This window comes from Alosa alosa, chromosome 21 (assembly GCF_017589495.1).
Source record: "Alosa alosa isolate M-15738 ecotype Scorff River chromosome 21, AALO_Geno_1.1, whole genome shotgun sequence".
In the NCBI taxonomy this organism is placed as follows: domain Eukaryota; kingdom Metazoa; phylum Chordata; class Actinopteri; order Clupeiformes; family Clupeidae; genus Alosa; species Alosa alosa.
The window spans coordinates 17,717,806-17,731,988 of NC_063209.1; the positions used below are offsets into that span (position 1 = coordinate 17,717,806).

The window sequence follows — 14,183 nt, forward strand, 5'->3', positions numbered from 1 at the left end:
ATGTTATGACTTGTTTAAATGTCCTTATAATTAATTTGACGTATGCTCGCGGTGTCATTGCTAAGCAGGAAAAGGGCCAAAACATTCACAACACATAAGAGACGCTGACACAAACAAAACACACACATAACTCACACTAACACACATACATACTGTAACTCATGCTTACACTCACAAAACACACACATATAACTCACAACGGTAAGACGGAGGGGGTACCATGACTCTCATGAAAACAAAATGAAAACACTTGATGTTTATCAGGCCGAACTGGAAGGGGGATTATTGCATTTCCATCTTTCAGCTCTGGCAACTGCAACTGGAAGTCAAAAAGCCTCGAGTGACATCCTTCTCACACCACCCTTCCATTAACATTATATCATTAATATCAATACACACACACACACACACACACACACACTCCATTCTCATTTGTCTCACTGAAGACCCAATCCAAATTGACTGCATTGCATAGTCTCCAGAAGATAACCCATTTTTAGTGGAAAAAAATCCTAGTTAATTGTGGAGCATGATTGCCTTTCACATGTCAGATACGAGAAAGGAATTGTTCTCATTTCTCCTGTGAGATAGACAGGAAAAAGGAAATACAATACAATGCTGTAGAATAACGCACAGACACGTGTGAGTGTGTGTGTGTGTGTGTGTGCGCGCACACATGCATGATTGTGCCTGTGTCTGTTTGTGTGTGTGTGTGTGTGTGTGTGTGTCTGTGTGCATACACATGCATGATTGTGTCTGTGTCTATGTCTGTTTGTGTGTGTGTGTGCATACACATGCATGATTGTGTCTGTGTCTATGTCTGTTTGTGTCTGTTTGTGTGTGTGTGTGTGCATGTGATTGTGTTTTGTGTGTGTGTGTGTGTGTGTGTGTGTGTGTGTGTGTGCATACACATGCATGATTGTGTCTGTGTCTATGTCTGTTTGTGTGTGTGTGTGTGTGTGTGTGTATCTGTGGCTGTGTGTGTGTTTGTGTATCTGTGTCTGTTTGAGTGTGTGTGTGTTTCTGTTTGTGTATCTGTGTCTGTTTGTGTGTGTGTCTGTGCCTCCTTGTGTGCTTGGGTGTGCGTGACAGGGGAGAAAAGCAAAGTGCTTGTGATCAGCATACTGCCTCCGCCTGACAGACTGACAGTGACCATTTGACCTACTGTCTATGACAGGACGCACAACCTGGGAGCCTGACCCTGCTGTGCCGCGGGCCAACGCAACTGTCATCCTGTCTGTAGCGTGGCGCTAAACTGTCACCACTTACCCCCGACACACACACTCATAAACACACACACACACACACACACACACGCAGAGCCACCACCTCTCATGTCAGACCTCCATATGCTCATCACCGCAGCGAGCGTCAGACACTGACAAACACGCCCAGCGGTGGTCAAGCCACTCCTGTGGCCCATGCCGGCCCACACCGCACCACGCTACGCCGCACGTCTATCAGCTCAACATCCGGCCAGGACGACGACAGCAGCAGCAGAGACAGACACAGGAGGAGAAAGGAGGAAGAGAGGAGGAAGAGGAGGAGAAGAGGAAAAGAGGAGGAGGAGAGGAGGATGAAGGAGGATTGGAGGAAGAGAGGAGGAGGAGAGGAGGAGAGGATGAAGGAGGATTGGAGGAAGAGAGGAGGAGGAGAGGAGGAGAGGATGAAGGAGGATTGGAGGAAGAGAGGAGGAGGAGAGGAGGAGAGGATGAAGGAGGATTGGAGGAAGAAAGGAGGAGGAGAGGAGGATGAAGGAGGATTGGAGGAAGAAAGGAGGAGGAGAGGAGGATGAAGGAGGATTGGAGGAGGAGGAGAGGAGGAGAGGAGGATGAAGGAGGATTGGAGGAGGAGGAGAGGAGGAGAGGAGGATGAAGGAGGATGAAGGAGGATTGGAGGAAGACAGGAGGAGAGGAGGATTGGAAGAAGAGAGGAAGAGGAGAGGAGGATGAAGGAGGATTGGAGGAAGAGATGAGGAGGAGAGAATGAGTAAGGACAATAGGAGGAGGAAGGAGGAGAGAGAAAGAGGAGGAGGAGAGGAGGATGAAGGAGGAGAGGAGGAGGAATGATGGGAAAGGAGAAGGAAGGAGGAGAGAGGAGAAAAGGAGAAGAAGAAAAAAGGTGGAGAGCAGGAGAGGAGAGGAGGAGGAGAGAGGGGGAAAGGAGGAGGAAGGAGGAGAAGAGGAGAGAAGAGGGGGAGAAGATGAAGGAGGAGAGGAGGAAGAATGAGAGGGAAAGAGGCGGCTGGACAGGAGCCAGATGCTTGTTTGTTTCTCATCTCATTCTCGTATTTGTCTCGTTTTTGTCTTGTTTCCGTCTCATCTGGGACAACATTGATTGAGGTGAGAAGGACACAGAGGTGTGGACCTGTGGCCTACAGGTTGTCCAGATGCTACCGCTGTGAGTGACTCAGCCAATCGTGTGGCTACTATCTGGTCTAATAGCACTCTCTCAACATGGTATACTGGAGAGCACGTGTTTTCATGTATTTAACACCAGAGCTCTAGGACAGTGTGGTTGTTTGTGTGTGTGTGTGTGTGTGTGTGTGTGTGTTTATTAATTAAGATGATAACCATCTGCTGCACTCCAGATTATTGCATCTTATCTGTAAAAGAGTTTTTTTTAATAGCTAATTTATAGCTGTGACCATCGAAAAGGGGTTCAGAGAAAGCCTACACTCTTAAAAGGAATGTGTTGTCCCTATCTGGACACAGAGATGTGTTAAAAAGACAACGCAAGTTGTGTTGATTCAATGCAAGTTGTGCTATGTTCAACACATTTTGTGCAACAAATTTAAAAAGGAAACAACACAAACTTGTGTGGTCCCTATCTGGACACAGATGTGTTAAAACATGGCAAGTTGTGTTGTTTTCAACACATTCGTTTTAAGAGTGTAGGACACTTATGAAATGGTCATAATCCACCATGCCTTTTGCAACACTCAAATCTTATGACATTGCAGTCATCTTATAATCACCAGTATGTCTTCTGCCTTGCATGAATAACTAATAATCACTCACAGTTCAAAATGGCCATATTTATCATAGGTTTTTTGACACCCCTTCAGTCAACCGCATCGACGTAACAGTCAGATTGCTGCAGTTTCTTCCAGTGATGAACAGGAGGATGCATGAAAAGGCATGAGTGGAGCAGCATCCTTCCCTCTTCCAAATTAGCCCAGTTATGTAAGGTCATTACCATTTCTAGCTGCACGGTGGCTAAATACTGCCCCCTAGAGGACAAATCCATACCTGACATGTTCACTCACGGAGCAGTTTTCGCTTCCCCGCACGTCAGTGTGTGTGTGTGTGTGTGTGTGTGTGTGCGTGCGTGTGGGAGGTGGGTTTCAGTTCTTTATTATTCTGCAGTGTCCTCTCAGTTCTTTAGGACTGCCAGTAAACCGATGTGTGAGAATCTCCCTCTTTGCACGCACACACACACACACACAGACCACCCACACCAATCTGTGCGGAGGGTCGACCCACACAGACCTCCTGTGTTGAGCCGGCTGCTCCTGTACCCCACCCCCTGCCCCCCCGCCTCCTCACCACTCAACTCTGCTGCAGTCCTGTGAGAACAGCAAGAGCAATGATGGATGGGTGTATGGATATGGATGGTGGTGAATGAATATGTACTCATCGTGGGTGTATGTATATTACTGTGAGTAGTATGTGTGTATGTTAGTGTGCACATCAGGAGGGTATGTGTATGCCATCGTATGCGGGTTTGTTTAAGTGCTTGTGTAGGTGTACTGTATGTGTGTGTGTGTGCGCACGTTTGAGTGAGTGCAGTATATAATACATGTGCATGTGTATAAAGGTATGTGTGTGTGTGTGTGTGTGTGTGTGTGTGTGTGTGGCTGCATCTCTAATCATCATTGTCTCCATGACTCCAAGCATTTCTAACGCACTACAATCCAAATGGAGGCCAAGGAGGCTCCCAGTGCCCTGGGCTACGCATCCGCATGATCTTAGTGTCACTCCTCCAACGCTTAGGAGAGGTGCTCAGAGATACATGAGAACTCAGATCAATCTCAAACAGTCATAAGCTCACCAATAAGGGCATCTGTGTTAGACCTTTTTTTTTTGCTCAATGGTTAACAATGGCTATGTTTACATGAGCTGGATAATGCGATTACTGCCAATAGTGGAAAAGATATTAATCCAGTTAAAGAATTCAAAAGATGGCATGGCGTGTCGACTCTTTTGAATAATCCCATTTACATACATCACATGCGTATTTCTGTTAGCTATAGGAACTGTTGGAGAGCAGAGGTTCCTCCAGCACCATTTTTCTGACAAGATAAGACTCACGATAGGTTTGCTTGCTTGTGGTTGCCTTTGACCATGGTGATTAAAAATGCATTATGTACCATCATTGACAACCTTCAGAAAGTATCACTTTTGAAACATTTTGGAGGGATAGTTTGGAGCAAATCAACAACAATGCAGCAAAAAAATGAAGAGGCCACTGACTGACTGAAGACATGCACTGACCTAAAGAGTAACCTGCGAAAGCAATTCTCTGAATATTTATCTGAAGTCCACATCAGCTGTCTGCCAAGACCTCTATGAAAGAAGCAAGGCTGTGAGGGCAGAATACTGATCATAAAACCCACTGCAATGGAAATCACACTATTTGGGATAAGGTAAAAATGGCACAAGGCAATATGGAGAGCATGAACTTCCCAATTAGGTGCATAATACGTTGTGTTACTTAAATACTTTATCTTTTGGAGCATAGAGTAAGAAATCAAACAGCACATGATAAACAGCACAATCTTTGAGATGTTGCTTATTCTAATTAATTATAACAAGTTGTGCATCATAACTATGAAATCCAACAAATATCTTTTAGATTCCAAATAAATTTATGATATTCCTATTATATTGCCAATATAACAATCTGTTATAACATATACACTCACTGTACAATTTTATTGTCTTCTATCTGGTTTTCTGTTGAAGCTGTCTGTATTGTCCATTATTATACATGTATTAGTAGCATCTTGGAGGACACCTTCACCATTGTACAATCAGTCAGACATGTAAAAAACTCTGTGCCTTGAACAAAACTGTTTTGAGATGGTATTCTGTGCAAAGCCTTACTTTGCCCAGAGGGAGCCAACGAAACAGTATGTCAATTTCACTCTCGTTTGTCTTCCGTTGCCTTATCAAACGTAGCCATACAGACAATGCCTGACACAAACACCGATATGGCTGAGAGCGTTTCTGTTTACACCTTGGTAAATTTTAGGTAATAAAAAACAAATCGAATTACAGACAGCAAATGACCCACAATGGAGGAATAAACAGGGTATACTTTTATTTCACATTTTATAGTAATAAAAAAAGAACTGCTTCATTTTATACCATCATATGAATCACCGGTTATAACTTATCCCTCATGAGGTTAGAGTCAAGCCGTCTAACTCCTACGTTCTCTAGTTTGACACTCTTTCATGGCCATCTCTCCAACTGGAACTTTTCTAGAACAGGCTATTAATCAGATTTAAGATGATTCAGATGTCTTTTTTTTTTTTATACAGAGCATATACAAAATGGATGTCTGTTTTAAACGTTCTTCTTTTGAGTTATTCAATGAGTGGTAGAGCAGTCAGGACTCACTTCCATCATAGATGCTTCAAAGTGCTCCTCCTGTTTTGGCTCTTTGCTATGAGACACTCGTCCTGTTGTCGTGGTGACCGCTGTCTGGCCAGGCTTCTCACAGGCCCAGGATGAAGCGGTCTGCTTGTCTCAGGTAGTCTGGCTTTAGATACCCCTTCAGTTCGCTCTTTTTCACCCACACAAAGGCACCCTTCTCAGATGTGGGATTGGTGCCACTTGAAAGCAGGGCTTTGAAGAAAAAGACTTTGGCTCCGACGCAGCTCTCTGTTTGAACGCCTTTGGGGAATTTAAACTTGTATACCCCGCATGGACTGTTGCCCAGGAACCTTGCCTTTAAATCAGTACCTGGGAACGAGAAGAAAGGAGAGAGGAGAGAAAGGCTCAGAGAGGAAGTCATGTCCAACAAGGGAGGGCCTTATCTTCAAGGTCATAAACAACACACTGCCTATTTCAGAGACTGGATTGCTGAATTATGTTCTTAGATTTTGACAGCCTTCATCAAAATACAACCACCATCAGCAATAACCTAATCAGATCCTATGTTGAGCTCTACACCTGCAACCCTCCCACTCTAAACGGACCCTATGTAGAATACTACACCTGCAACCCTCCCACTCTAAACGGACCCTATGTAGAATACTACACCTGCAAACCTCCCACTCTAAACGGACCCTATGTAGCATACTACACCTGCAAACCTCTCACTCTAAACGGACTCATGTAGAATACTACACCTGTAAACCTCCCACTCTAAACAGACCTTATGTAGAGTGACATACCTGCATCCCTCCCACCAATACCCTCCCACTCCACTGAACTCCACAGTGTACCAGTTGAGACTCCATGAGGGTCAAATGGTCAATGAAATGTGTTAGTATGTGCCTTTATATAGGATGGTCCATATGAAATGTGTTAGTATGTGCCTTTATATAGGATGGTCCTTATTAAATGTGTTAGTATGTGCCTTTATATAGGATGGTACATATGGGTCACTGCAAATAGACAGCCTCCCTGCATACATGATTTGTGCAAGTGCATATGTGTAGGTGTAGGTGTAGGTGTGTGTGTGTGTGTGTGTGTGCGTGTGCACATGTGCATGTGTTTGTGTACATGATGGCATGTGTTGTGTACATGAGTGTGTATGTCTCCCCCAAAGCTCTCTCACTCTGAGTGTGTGTGTGTGTGTGTGTGTGTGTGTGTGTGTGTTGACGGTGGGCTACCTGGCAGGCTGGCTAAGGCCCTCTCTGCGGTCTGTCGGAGCGTCTCCCCTGTGGTCCACTGCAGCTGGGGCAGTAGCCACACTTTCTCCTTGCCCACCTCCTGCTGGACCAGCAGCACCAGGCTGTCGCTCAGGCAACGATCCAGTGAGCTGGGGTCCTCACCGGCCGCCCCTGAAGAGGGACAGTGTGTTAATGTCACATTTATTGAATTCAGGCAGAGACGGAAGGGAGATCCTCATGTCTGACTGAATTTCTGAATACATTAGCTGACTTAAATTCAATTAGCTCTGGCTCTGTTTTTGGTCTGTGGTCTTGGCTGAAAAAATTGTATTGTTGTCCAAACAAGTAAACCTAGAATTGCATTTCCCAGGACTTCAAGCCAGGAAAATGTATGTCCCTTTAAATCTTGAACACCCTTACTCAAGCCTGAATTCCAAAACACTTAAAGGCCTGATATCTGCCTCTGAGACATGCAGGGCACCTCTACTAAATTAAATGAATATAGTGGTCAATACCAACCTCTACTAAATTAAATTAAATTAAATTAAAATAGTGAGTTAAAACCAACCTGTTGGTGTGTGATTATTAAAGATGTGAGGAGACGCACCATTGGCCCTTCCTGCGGGCTGGAAGCGTTTCAGCTTCTGCTCCCAGGCATCCTCGTCGTCCTGCGCCGTGACAATCTCCTGGTTGACGAGGTCCTCGTCGTCCGAGTCGTAGTCTTCCTCCTGCTTGCGGCTCATGCGCTCGGCATCCTCCAGCAGTCGCAGCTCGTGGTCAGAGAGGCAGCTCCGCTCCAGTTCCATCTGGGCGAGCAGGAGGGAGATCGGTTGGTCGCTCACAGCCATCCAGAAGGACAAACTGTCACATATCAATTTCCAAGTAGCCTACTCTTTCTACGCACGTTTTGTTTAGATGCACTAACAGCATGGTGATTTTAGTTTGAAAACCTCCATAGCAGCATATTTCAGAAAAATGATGGGTAGGCCTACTTTCATGCAAACAAAGTGAACAAAGTAAAGACTGGCTGTATCACAGGTCAAAGTATCTGATACATCATAGCATTACACAAATCCAAGACAGAGTTTCCATGTCACAAGCACCTATGTGGAAAAAAATAAATAGAGATACAAGACAGGACACTAAACCAATGTAGAACCCCTTGAGAAAGAGGGTGACCCCTTGAAGATGATACTACAACGTAGATCATTGACAAAAATACCTGACTGTTTGTGTGGATGTGGAATTCTATGTCATTGACAAGGGATAGACCAAGACATCCAGCCGACCTACACGATTCAGCTAAACTGACAAAGTGCGACTTATGAGCCATATAAGTCACTGTCACAAAGTTAACAAACACGTCTTCGTTGACGTTAAAAAACGTTGAAAAACCGTACCTGTTGCATGAGATCTAGAAATTTCTGTTCGATGGGATTCGGATCTTGAGAGACCACGGGTAGTCTCTGCAGACACACAGCGCCGTAGAGTTTCCACTGAGAAGCGGGTTTGTGCGTTTCATATTTAAGTTTAACGGCACAACTGCACTCCCCACTGCCTGAGAAATGTCGGATACCCTTTAGCAATGTTGTAGACGCCCTGTTGATGTTTCTGAACTGCCACATTGAACGGACAACCATTCCCAGACAGGGCGCCGCCATTTTCCTCTCTGACAGGACCCACAATGCATTGCAATATGATGCTTCCATTTGGGTGAGACTATTATATGCATTTGTAGGGGTTTTTATTGAAGGCTGTCATCAATTCAAATTACTCTGCAATATCTTTGACCACAAGATGATTAGTATTAAAATATTAAATCACTAAAATAATTATACAGGAACATTTATTTCCAAAGACCCCTCTGAAATCGCACGTGGTAATTGTATCCATAATTCTTCCCCCATTCGGTAGGAATTTTCCATGCCGGACACACGTGAGCTTCAATGTCATTTTATTTTGTAATGCAACCGATTTAGTGGTAGTACATGACAACAAAATCCTATAAAATATGTCGAATTTAACGTCTAGGTTATCGAGCTTGGCGAGATGTGCAAATCAACACATTCTGGCTTCCTTTAACATGGGCAGAGCATCAGTGTAAGTACGCTATGCAATGCAACAGTGTCGGAAGTAATCCCTAGCCTTACATTAATAAGATGTATCTGTGGACCTTAACTCTTAGAATGCTCAATTAAAATGGCTCTGAAATGTATTGGATTTTACTGTGAATGATGTGTTTTCATCTCTATGTTTTTGTTGTAGTGTAAGTACAGAGTCTCGGAGACCCATATGTTCCAGTGCGATTAGACAACAGGAGTCGGCCGAGGAGGCTACAGTTACCCCTAAAACCAGTTCCAGAGAGTTCAGGTATGCTTAAGTCAACATGGTGCAGGATAATTTTGTGCCACACATACTGAATACAATCGGTAATTGTAGCAGTAATGTAACTTTACAGTATTTGACTGTACACATTACTGCAGTTATGCCCTTCATTTCATTCTGTATCAAAACCACCTTGACTTCTTTTTTTCCAGTATATATCCACCTATGCCAGGGGAGGACAGTCCTTTGAGATGGGGTGGGATGAAATTTGAAGATTTACCAATTGCTCACATCAAAGCCACATACAACAAGTAGGTTGCAGTGGACTACATAATGAACATAATTCCATACCAGTAGGCCCATCTGCTGAACTACGGACATTTGTCTCTCTCTTCCCAATGTGCTTTATTCCATCAGCACACACATACAGGTTACAGACCACAGTGGACAGTATATGGCTAGAACCTCCTGTGGAGCTGAAGGGTTCCGGAATGTGAAGAAGTCAACACCTATTGCCGCCCAGACAGCTGGGATCTCTGCAGCTGCAGTAAGTCATCAGCTCATGCTTCTCCATCACAGCCCTTTGAGCAGAACAGATATTGCCTACTGAAGATTCAATTTGGCCGTGTTAATGGCACTTAACACACAATATCCCAGGCCTGTCAAGTAAAGCTCTGTGGGATGTAAAACAGACCAAATGAAATAGATCGCCTAGTAAAGTACTAACCACCTAGGGCCCTAATTTAAAAATAAAAATAATAAAACTGGGCAAGTACTAGTCTAACTAAAGCTTGCTTAATAACTATGCAAAATCTATTTGCAAATGTAATACCATGAGATCCTAAATGCAAACATCGGTGGAAGCTGTCTCACACTGCATGATTAGTTCATGCACGAGAACTTTGCTCAGTGCTCATAGACTGACTTTGCACTTTTGCCCTGCATTCAAATTAGGGCCCCTAGTGTCAAAGATCTGTAGAATAAGCAAAACTATAAAAGATCTGTAAAGATCTTATGACAAAGGGTAATGTGGACATACAGACTGTTCATCTCCTCAAGAACATTTATCATGGCCATGTTACTTAAATGTCCACAAGGTGGCAGCATACCCACATAGGGCTGCTGAGGTGTTTGTGTCTGCCGTAAGGACACCTGACGACCCCACCCATCTGTTGCTTTCTCTGTCAGAGTTGATTTCTGCACCCACATCCATCTATATGTCAGTATGTTATGTTCATCATTTATCTCTTATAATGTTGCCTTGCACCTTCTGCTATGTTTGGTTTAGCATCAGATGAAAGGACATTCATTTCTATTTGCCTGTAGCTGCTTGCTTAGAGGCACTAGTTTGCTTTGCTTTTCTCCTGGAGGCGCGCCAGTTTATTGGGCTCAGTAATGTAGCTGGCTTGTGTTTTTATCAGCCCAAGGTCAGTGGCGTCCGTGGCGCTCCTGTCCATCCTCTCGGCTCTGTAATGTAATGTACGTGTTTGGCTCTGCCGCCGCCGTCGCACCCGCTAGACTCTCATTAGCACAGCGCCCAGCATGAATCATTTCCTCCGCTTGTGCCCTAATGAAAGTGAGCCGGTGCGGCGGCAGCCCCCGTTTAAAAAAAAAAAAAAAAAAAAAAAAAAAAAATCCCGTAATTTTTCACCCCCACCAACACGCTCCGCAGGCTCTCAGGGACGAGACTCCTGCGGCTCCAAATCAGGGTTTCTTCAGATGCCAGTGTTTGCCCTCGCTCCACCCCGAGCTGCTAAATTGTTTACTGAGTTCATTTATTAGAGTTCATTTGATAAGCGAGTCAGGGCTGCTTTGCTGCCCCCCTCTCCTCCTCCTCCTCCTCCTCCTCCTCTCCCTCCTCCTCCTCCTCTCCTCCTCCTCCTCCTCCTCCTCTCCTCCTTCTCCTCCTCCTCCTCCTCCTCTCCTCTCCCTCATCCTCCTCTTTTCTTCCACTCTTTTCCCCTTCCCCTGTCCTCCGCTCCTCCTCTCATCTCCATCTCTTCTCCTCTGCAGAAGGCACAGGCGAAGGGGGTGACGTTCGTGCGGGTGGTGGTCAAAGGCCTCGGCCCCGGGCGTTTGGTGAGTACTGTACCGCAGCACAGCCTCATCATGACTCGTCTCGTCTCGTGGCTTCTCTGCTCCATCAGTCTTAAGAGCGGAAAACTAAGAGTGCGATTCCTCTTGTGGGCCTTGTTCCTCTATGTTACACACACACACATTCATACACCGCAATGAACAATCTGTTCTCGATCACAATAGATGCCTTTATTATGTGAAAGTCCACAGAGGACACGTGCGCACACAGACACAGACACAGACACAGACACAGACACACAGCTTAAGACATGATTTGATTCCTATTGGGTTTTTTCTGTTTTTTTTTTTGTTTTTTTGTGTGTATGGATGAGACAAATTGTCCCTGATGCGTGGGCATTTGGTAGTCTGTGATTTGGTGGCGGTGGCGTTTTGCACTGAAAGATTCATGGGCTCATTAGTGCAATCTGGCCTCGTCTGTGTGCTACTGGGCGGCATCTTGTTGAAATCTCTGGCCCATAATACATTCATGTTATACAGCGGCCCGGTGACAGATGAGCAATGGGCTGTCATCATCGCAGCATTATCTTTAACACAGAATTTCACATTTTAATTACAATTCTAACATAGGATGGCTCACCACTCTGTGGAAGTGGAAGGAGCAGTACAGACGCTTTTGGTACATTGGTTTTGTTTTGGTTTTCTGTCAATAATGATATACACTACTACCCATGTTGCTATTTTGATGAAGGTGATACGTATATTTTTTATTGTAGCTCTTTGATCTCATAGAGTGAACAAGAGCTTCAGGGTAATGTTAGTAAGAATGCAGACATATATTGGGCCATATGCCTTTATTCCATCAATAGAAGTTTCCATAGAAATCAGCTTTTTCAGAGATGACAAAGGGATAAAATAGCATGCCACTCAGCAGCAGCAACGGGAAATGAGAGCAGTCCAACATGGATGTAGAACGGGGGGAAGAACAGACGCAATGCAGCCTCATGTTACAGATGCTCCTTTGTGGCTTCACATCTGGACCTGGACTCTGGGAAGCTGTCACGAGGCACCTAGCAGTCTCCGCATTGTTCACCATGTAGGATCCTCAGTAGTGTTCACTACGTAGTATCCTCAGTAGTGTTCACCACGTAGGATCCTCAGTAGTGTTCACCATGTAGGATCCTCAGTAGTCTTCACTACGCAGTATTCTCAGTAGTGTTCACTATGCAGTATTCTCAGTAGTGTTCACCACGTAGGATCCTCAGTAGTGTTCACTACGTAGTATCCTCAGTAGTGTTCATCACATAGCAGCTGCAGTGGTGTTCACCTCGTAGGATCCTCAGTAGTGTTCACCACATGGGATCCTCAGTAGTCTTCACCATGTAGGCCACATCTGAGCCAAAGGTGTCCATTCATGTCCACTGCTAAAAAAAGAGATAAAAGTGATAGAGAAGAGAAAGTTGTTTTGTTACTTTTTACTACAATTATTATACTATATCTTTTTTATTTCATTGTTACTGTAATCTCGGCTTCACTGAAAATGAGGACTACCCTCAATGAACCTCCGAGAATAAATAAAGGTTGAATGAATGAATGAAAAGGGTTCTGGATAGTGAAAGTCAAACTTTTATGTCCATGTCCACTGATAATGGAGAAATAGAAAAGGAGACACCCAGAAAATATATATGGGTGCTGTCTAAAATAATGAAAACAGCAAACCGAATAGCTGCACATTGCTCCAACGTTGTATAAATGTTAATTTTGATATTTCCTTATTTTTGTTACGTTTAGTTAGTGTCTACTTTGTAGGATTTTCCATACTGTGTTGCCTTTTGGATAACCAGATTGCCTCTACATGTTCTTGCCATCAATACAGTCAAGCATGTAATTATGTGACATTTGTTGGACATTCACAGGTTTATCAGATAAGCTGTTAATTTAAAATTTGATTTATAAGGACAGGAATGAACAGATCAATGATGGCAAGTTGAAATGTGAAACCAATTAAGTGTGAATTTTTGCTGTATTGATTTGGAATACCAGGGGAGAGAAAATCATGCTCTTTCATGTGTCTGTGCGAGTGTGTGTATATCTTTGTTTACTTGTTCATCTTAATGTGAATGGGTTTTTGTGTGTGTGTGCATATCTGTCTTCTCCAGTCGGCCATCAAGGGTTTGACCATGGGGGGTCTTGAGGTGGTGTCCATCACAGACAACACCCCCGTGCCCCATAATGGCTGCCGCCCCCGTAAGGCTCGCAGGATGTGAGGCGTATCACAAGAGCCCATGGACCCACAAAGCCTCCTACTGCCCGTAGGAGTCGCCATGCCACGCAACCCGCCTGTGCCATGCACCTGGGGCACTGGAAAGTCAGCCATGCCAGTCATCCAGCCAGCCGTGCTCAGAAGACGATTCACACTTAATTGTGCAGTTACATTCACTGTTTTGGTTGTGTATAAATGTTCATTAATAAAAAAACAAAAAATAAATAAACACATGTTCATGTCCCAGTGTGTACAGTTGACTATTTCCACTTTGGACTCTTGTGTTTGTCTGGCGGCGCTGATTGCTCATGACCCAGAAGCGTTCACGTTTCACCCGATAGAATCACTGTGAGAAATGGAAAATTAAATTAGTGAACATCAGCAGACCGGTGGTGGAAGCGGCCTTTATCTCCCCCCCTAATATCTGCAGCCCGAGGCGTGTCAGTTTTGCCTTCAATCACGCTCCAGCTTGGAGCCCAAAAGCAAGGTGCAGAATAATACACTATAAATAAAATGGAGCCCTGTTAGATTAGTGCCCTTTCCTGGAATTATATCAGGTGCTCCGTTTCCACGGCAACGGCAATTAGCAGGGACTCTCAGGCAGCCAGTGAATGTAACTCTGTACCCATAGCAACCAAGGTCAGGCCTGCAACGCGCACAGACATGCACACACACACACACAGGTCTGCTTTCACCAGGGTTCTTTACACTGCG

General features: G+C 44.5%; 2 protein-coding genes across 3 annotated transcripts; one reads left to right on the forward strand and one right to left on the reverse strand.

Moving 5' to 3' along the window:
* Positions 1-5,308: 5,308 nt before the first annotated feature.
* mrpl46 (mitochondrial ribosomal protein L46) lies at positions 5,309-8,522 on the reverse strand. Of its 2 annotated transcripts, none has more exons than XM_048231513.1 (4): positions 8,248-8,522; positions 7,455-7,653; positions 6,848-7,018; positions 5,309-5,972 (listed from the first exon to the last, which is right to left on the reverse strand). In XM_048231513.1, exons 1-4 carry the CDS (start codon positions 8,506-8,508, stop codon positions 5,725-5,727), a joined length of 879 nt encoding a protein of 292 aa, XP_048087470.1. In that variant the 5' UTR covers positions 8,509-8,522; the 3' UTR covers positions 5,309-5,724. The 2 variants fall into 2 exon arrangements, with proteins under 2 accessions (XP_048087470.1, XP_048087468.1); XM_048231511.1 differs by having other exon boundaries at positions 7,416-7,653.
* A 262-nt stretch (positions 8,523-8,784) lies between these two features.
* On the forward strand, positions 8,785-13,712 carry mrps11 (mitochondrial ribosomal protein S11). Its single transcript, XM_048231495.1, has 6 exons — positions 8,785-8,947; positions 9,113-9,217; positions 9,385-9,483; positions 9,590-9,719; positions 11,186-11,251; positions 13,366-13,712. The coding sequence occupies exons 1-6, from the start codon at positions 8,859-8,861 to the stop codon at positions 13,471-13,473; spliced, it is 597 nt and encodes a 198-aa protein (XP_048087452.1). The 5' UTR covers positions 8,785-8,858; the 3' UTR covers positions 13,474-13,712.
* The last annotated feature ends 471 nt before the right edge of the window (positions 13,713-14,183 follow it).

What these genes read in the sequence shown, in the direction of transcription:
- mrpl46 (XM_048231511.1), bottom strand. Translation starts at nt 8,508, where the DNA reads ATGGCGGCGCCCTGTCTGGGAATGGTTGTCCGTTCAATGTGGCAGTTC. An exon ending in TAATAATCACACACCAACAG is followed by an intron (nt 7,019 to 7,415) that starts GTTGGTTTTAAC and finishes GTCCCTCTTCAG; the next exon opens with GGGCGGCCGGTGAGGACCCC. An exon ending in GGCCTTAGCCAGCCTGCCAG is followed by an intron (nt 5,973 to 6,847) that starts GTAGCCCACCGT and finishes TCTCGTTCCCAG; the next exon opens with GTACTGATTTAAAGGCAAGG.
- mrps11 (XM_048231495.1), top strand. Translation starts at nt 8,859, where the DNA reads ATGTCGAATTTAACGTCTAGGTTATCGAGCTTGGCGAGATGTGCAAAT. An exon ending in AACATGGGCAGAGCATCAGT is followed by an intron (nt 8,948 to 9,112) that starts GTAAGTACGCTA and finishes TTTTTGTTGTAG; the next exon opens with TGTAAGTACAGAGTCTCGGA. An exon ending in CTGGGATCTCTGCAGCTGCA is followed by an intron (nt 9,720 to 11,185) that starts GTAAGTCATCAG and finishes TCTCCTCTGCAG; the next exon opens with AAGGCACAGGCGAAGGGGGT.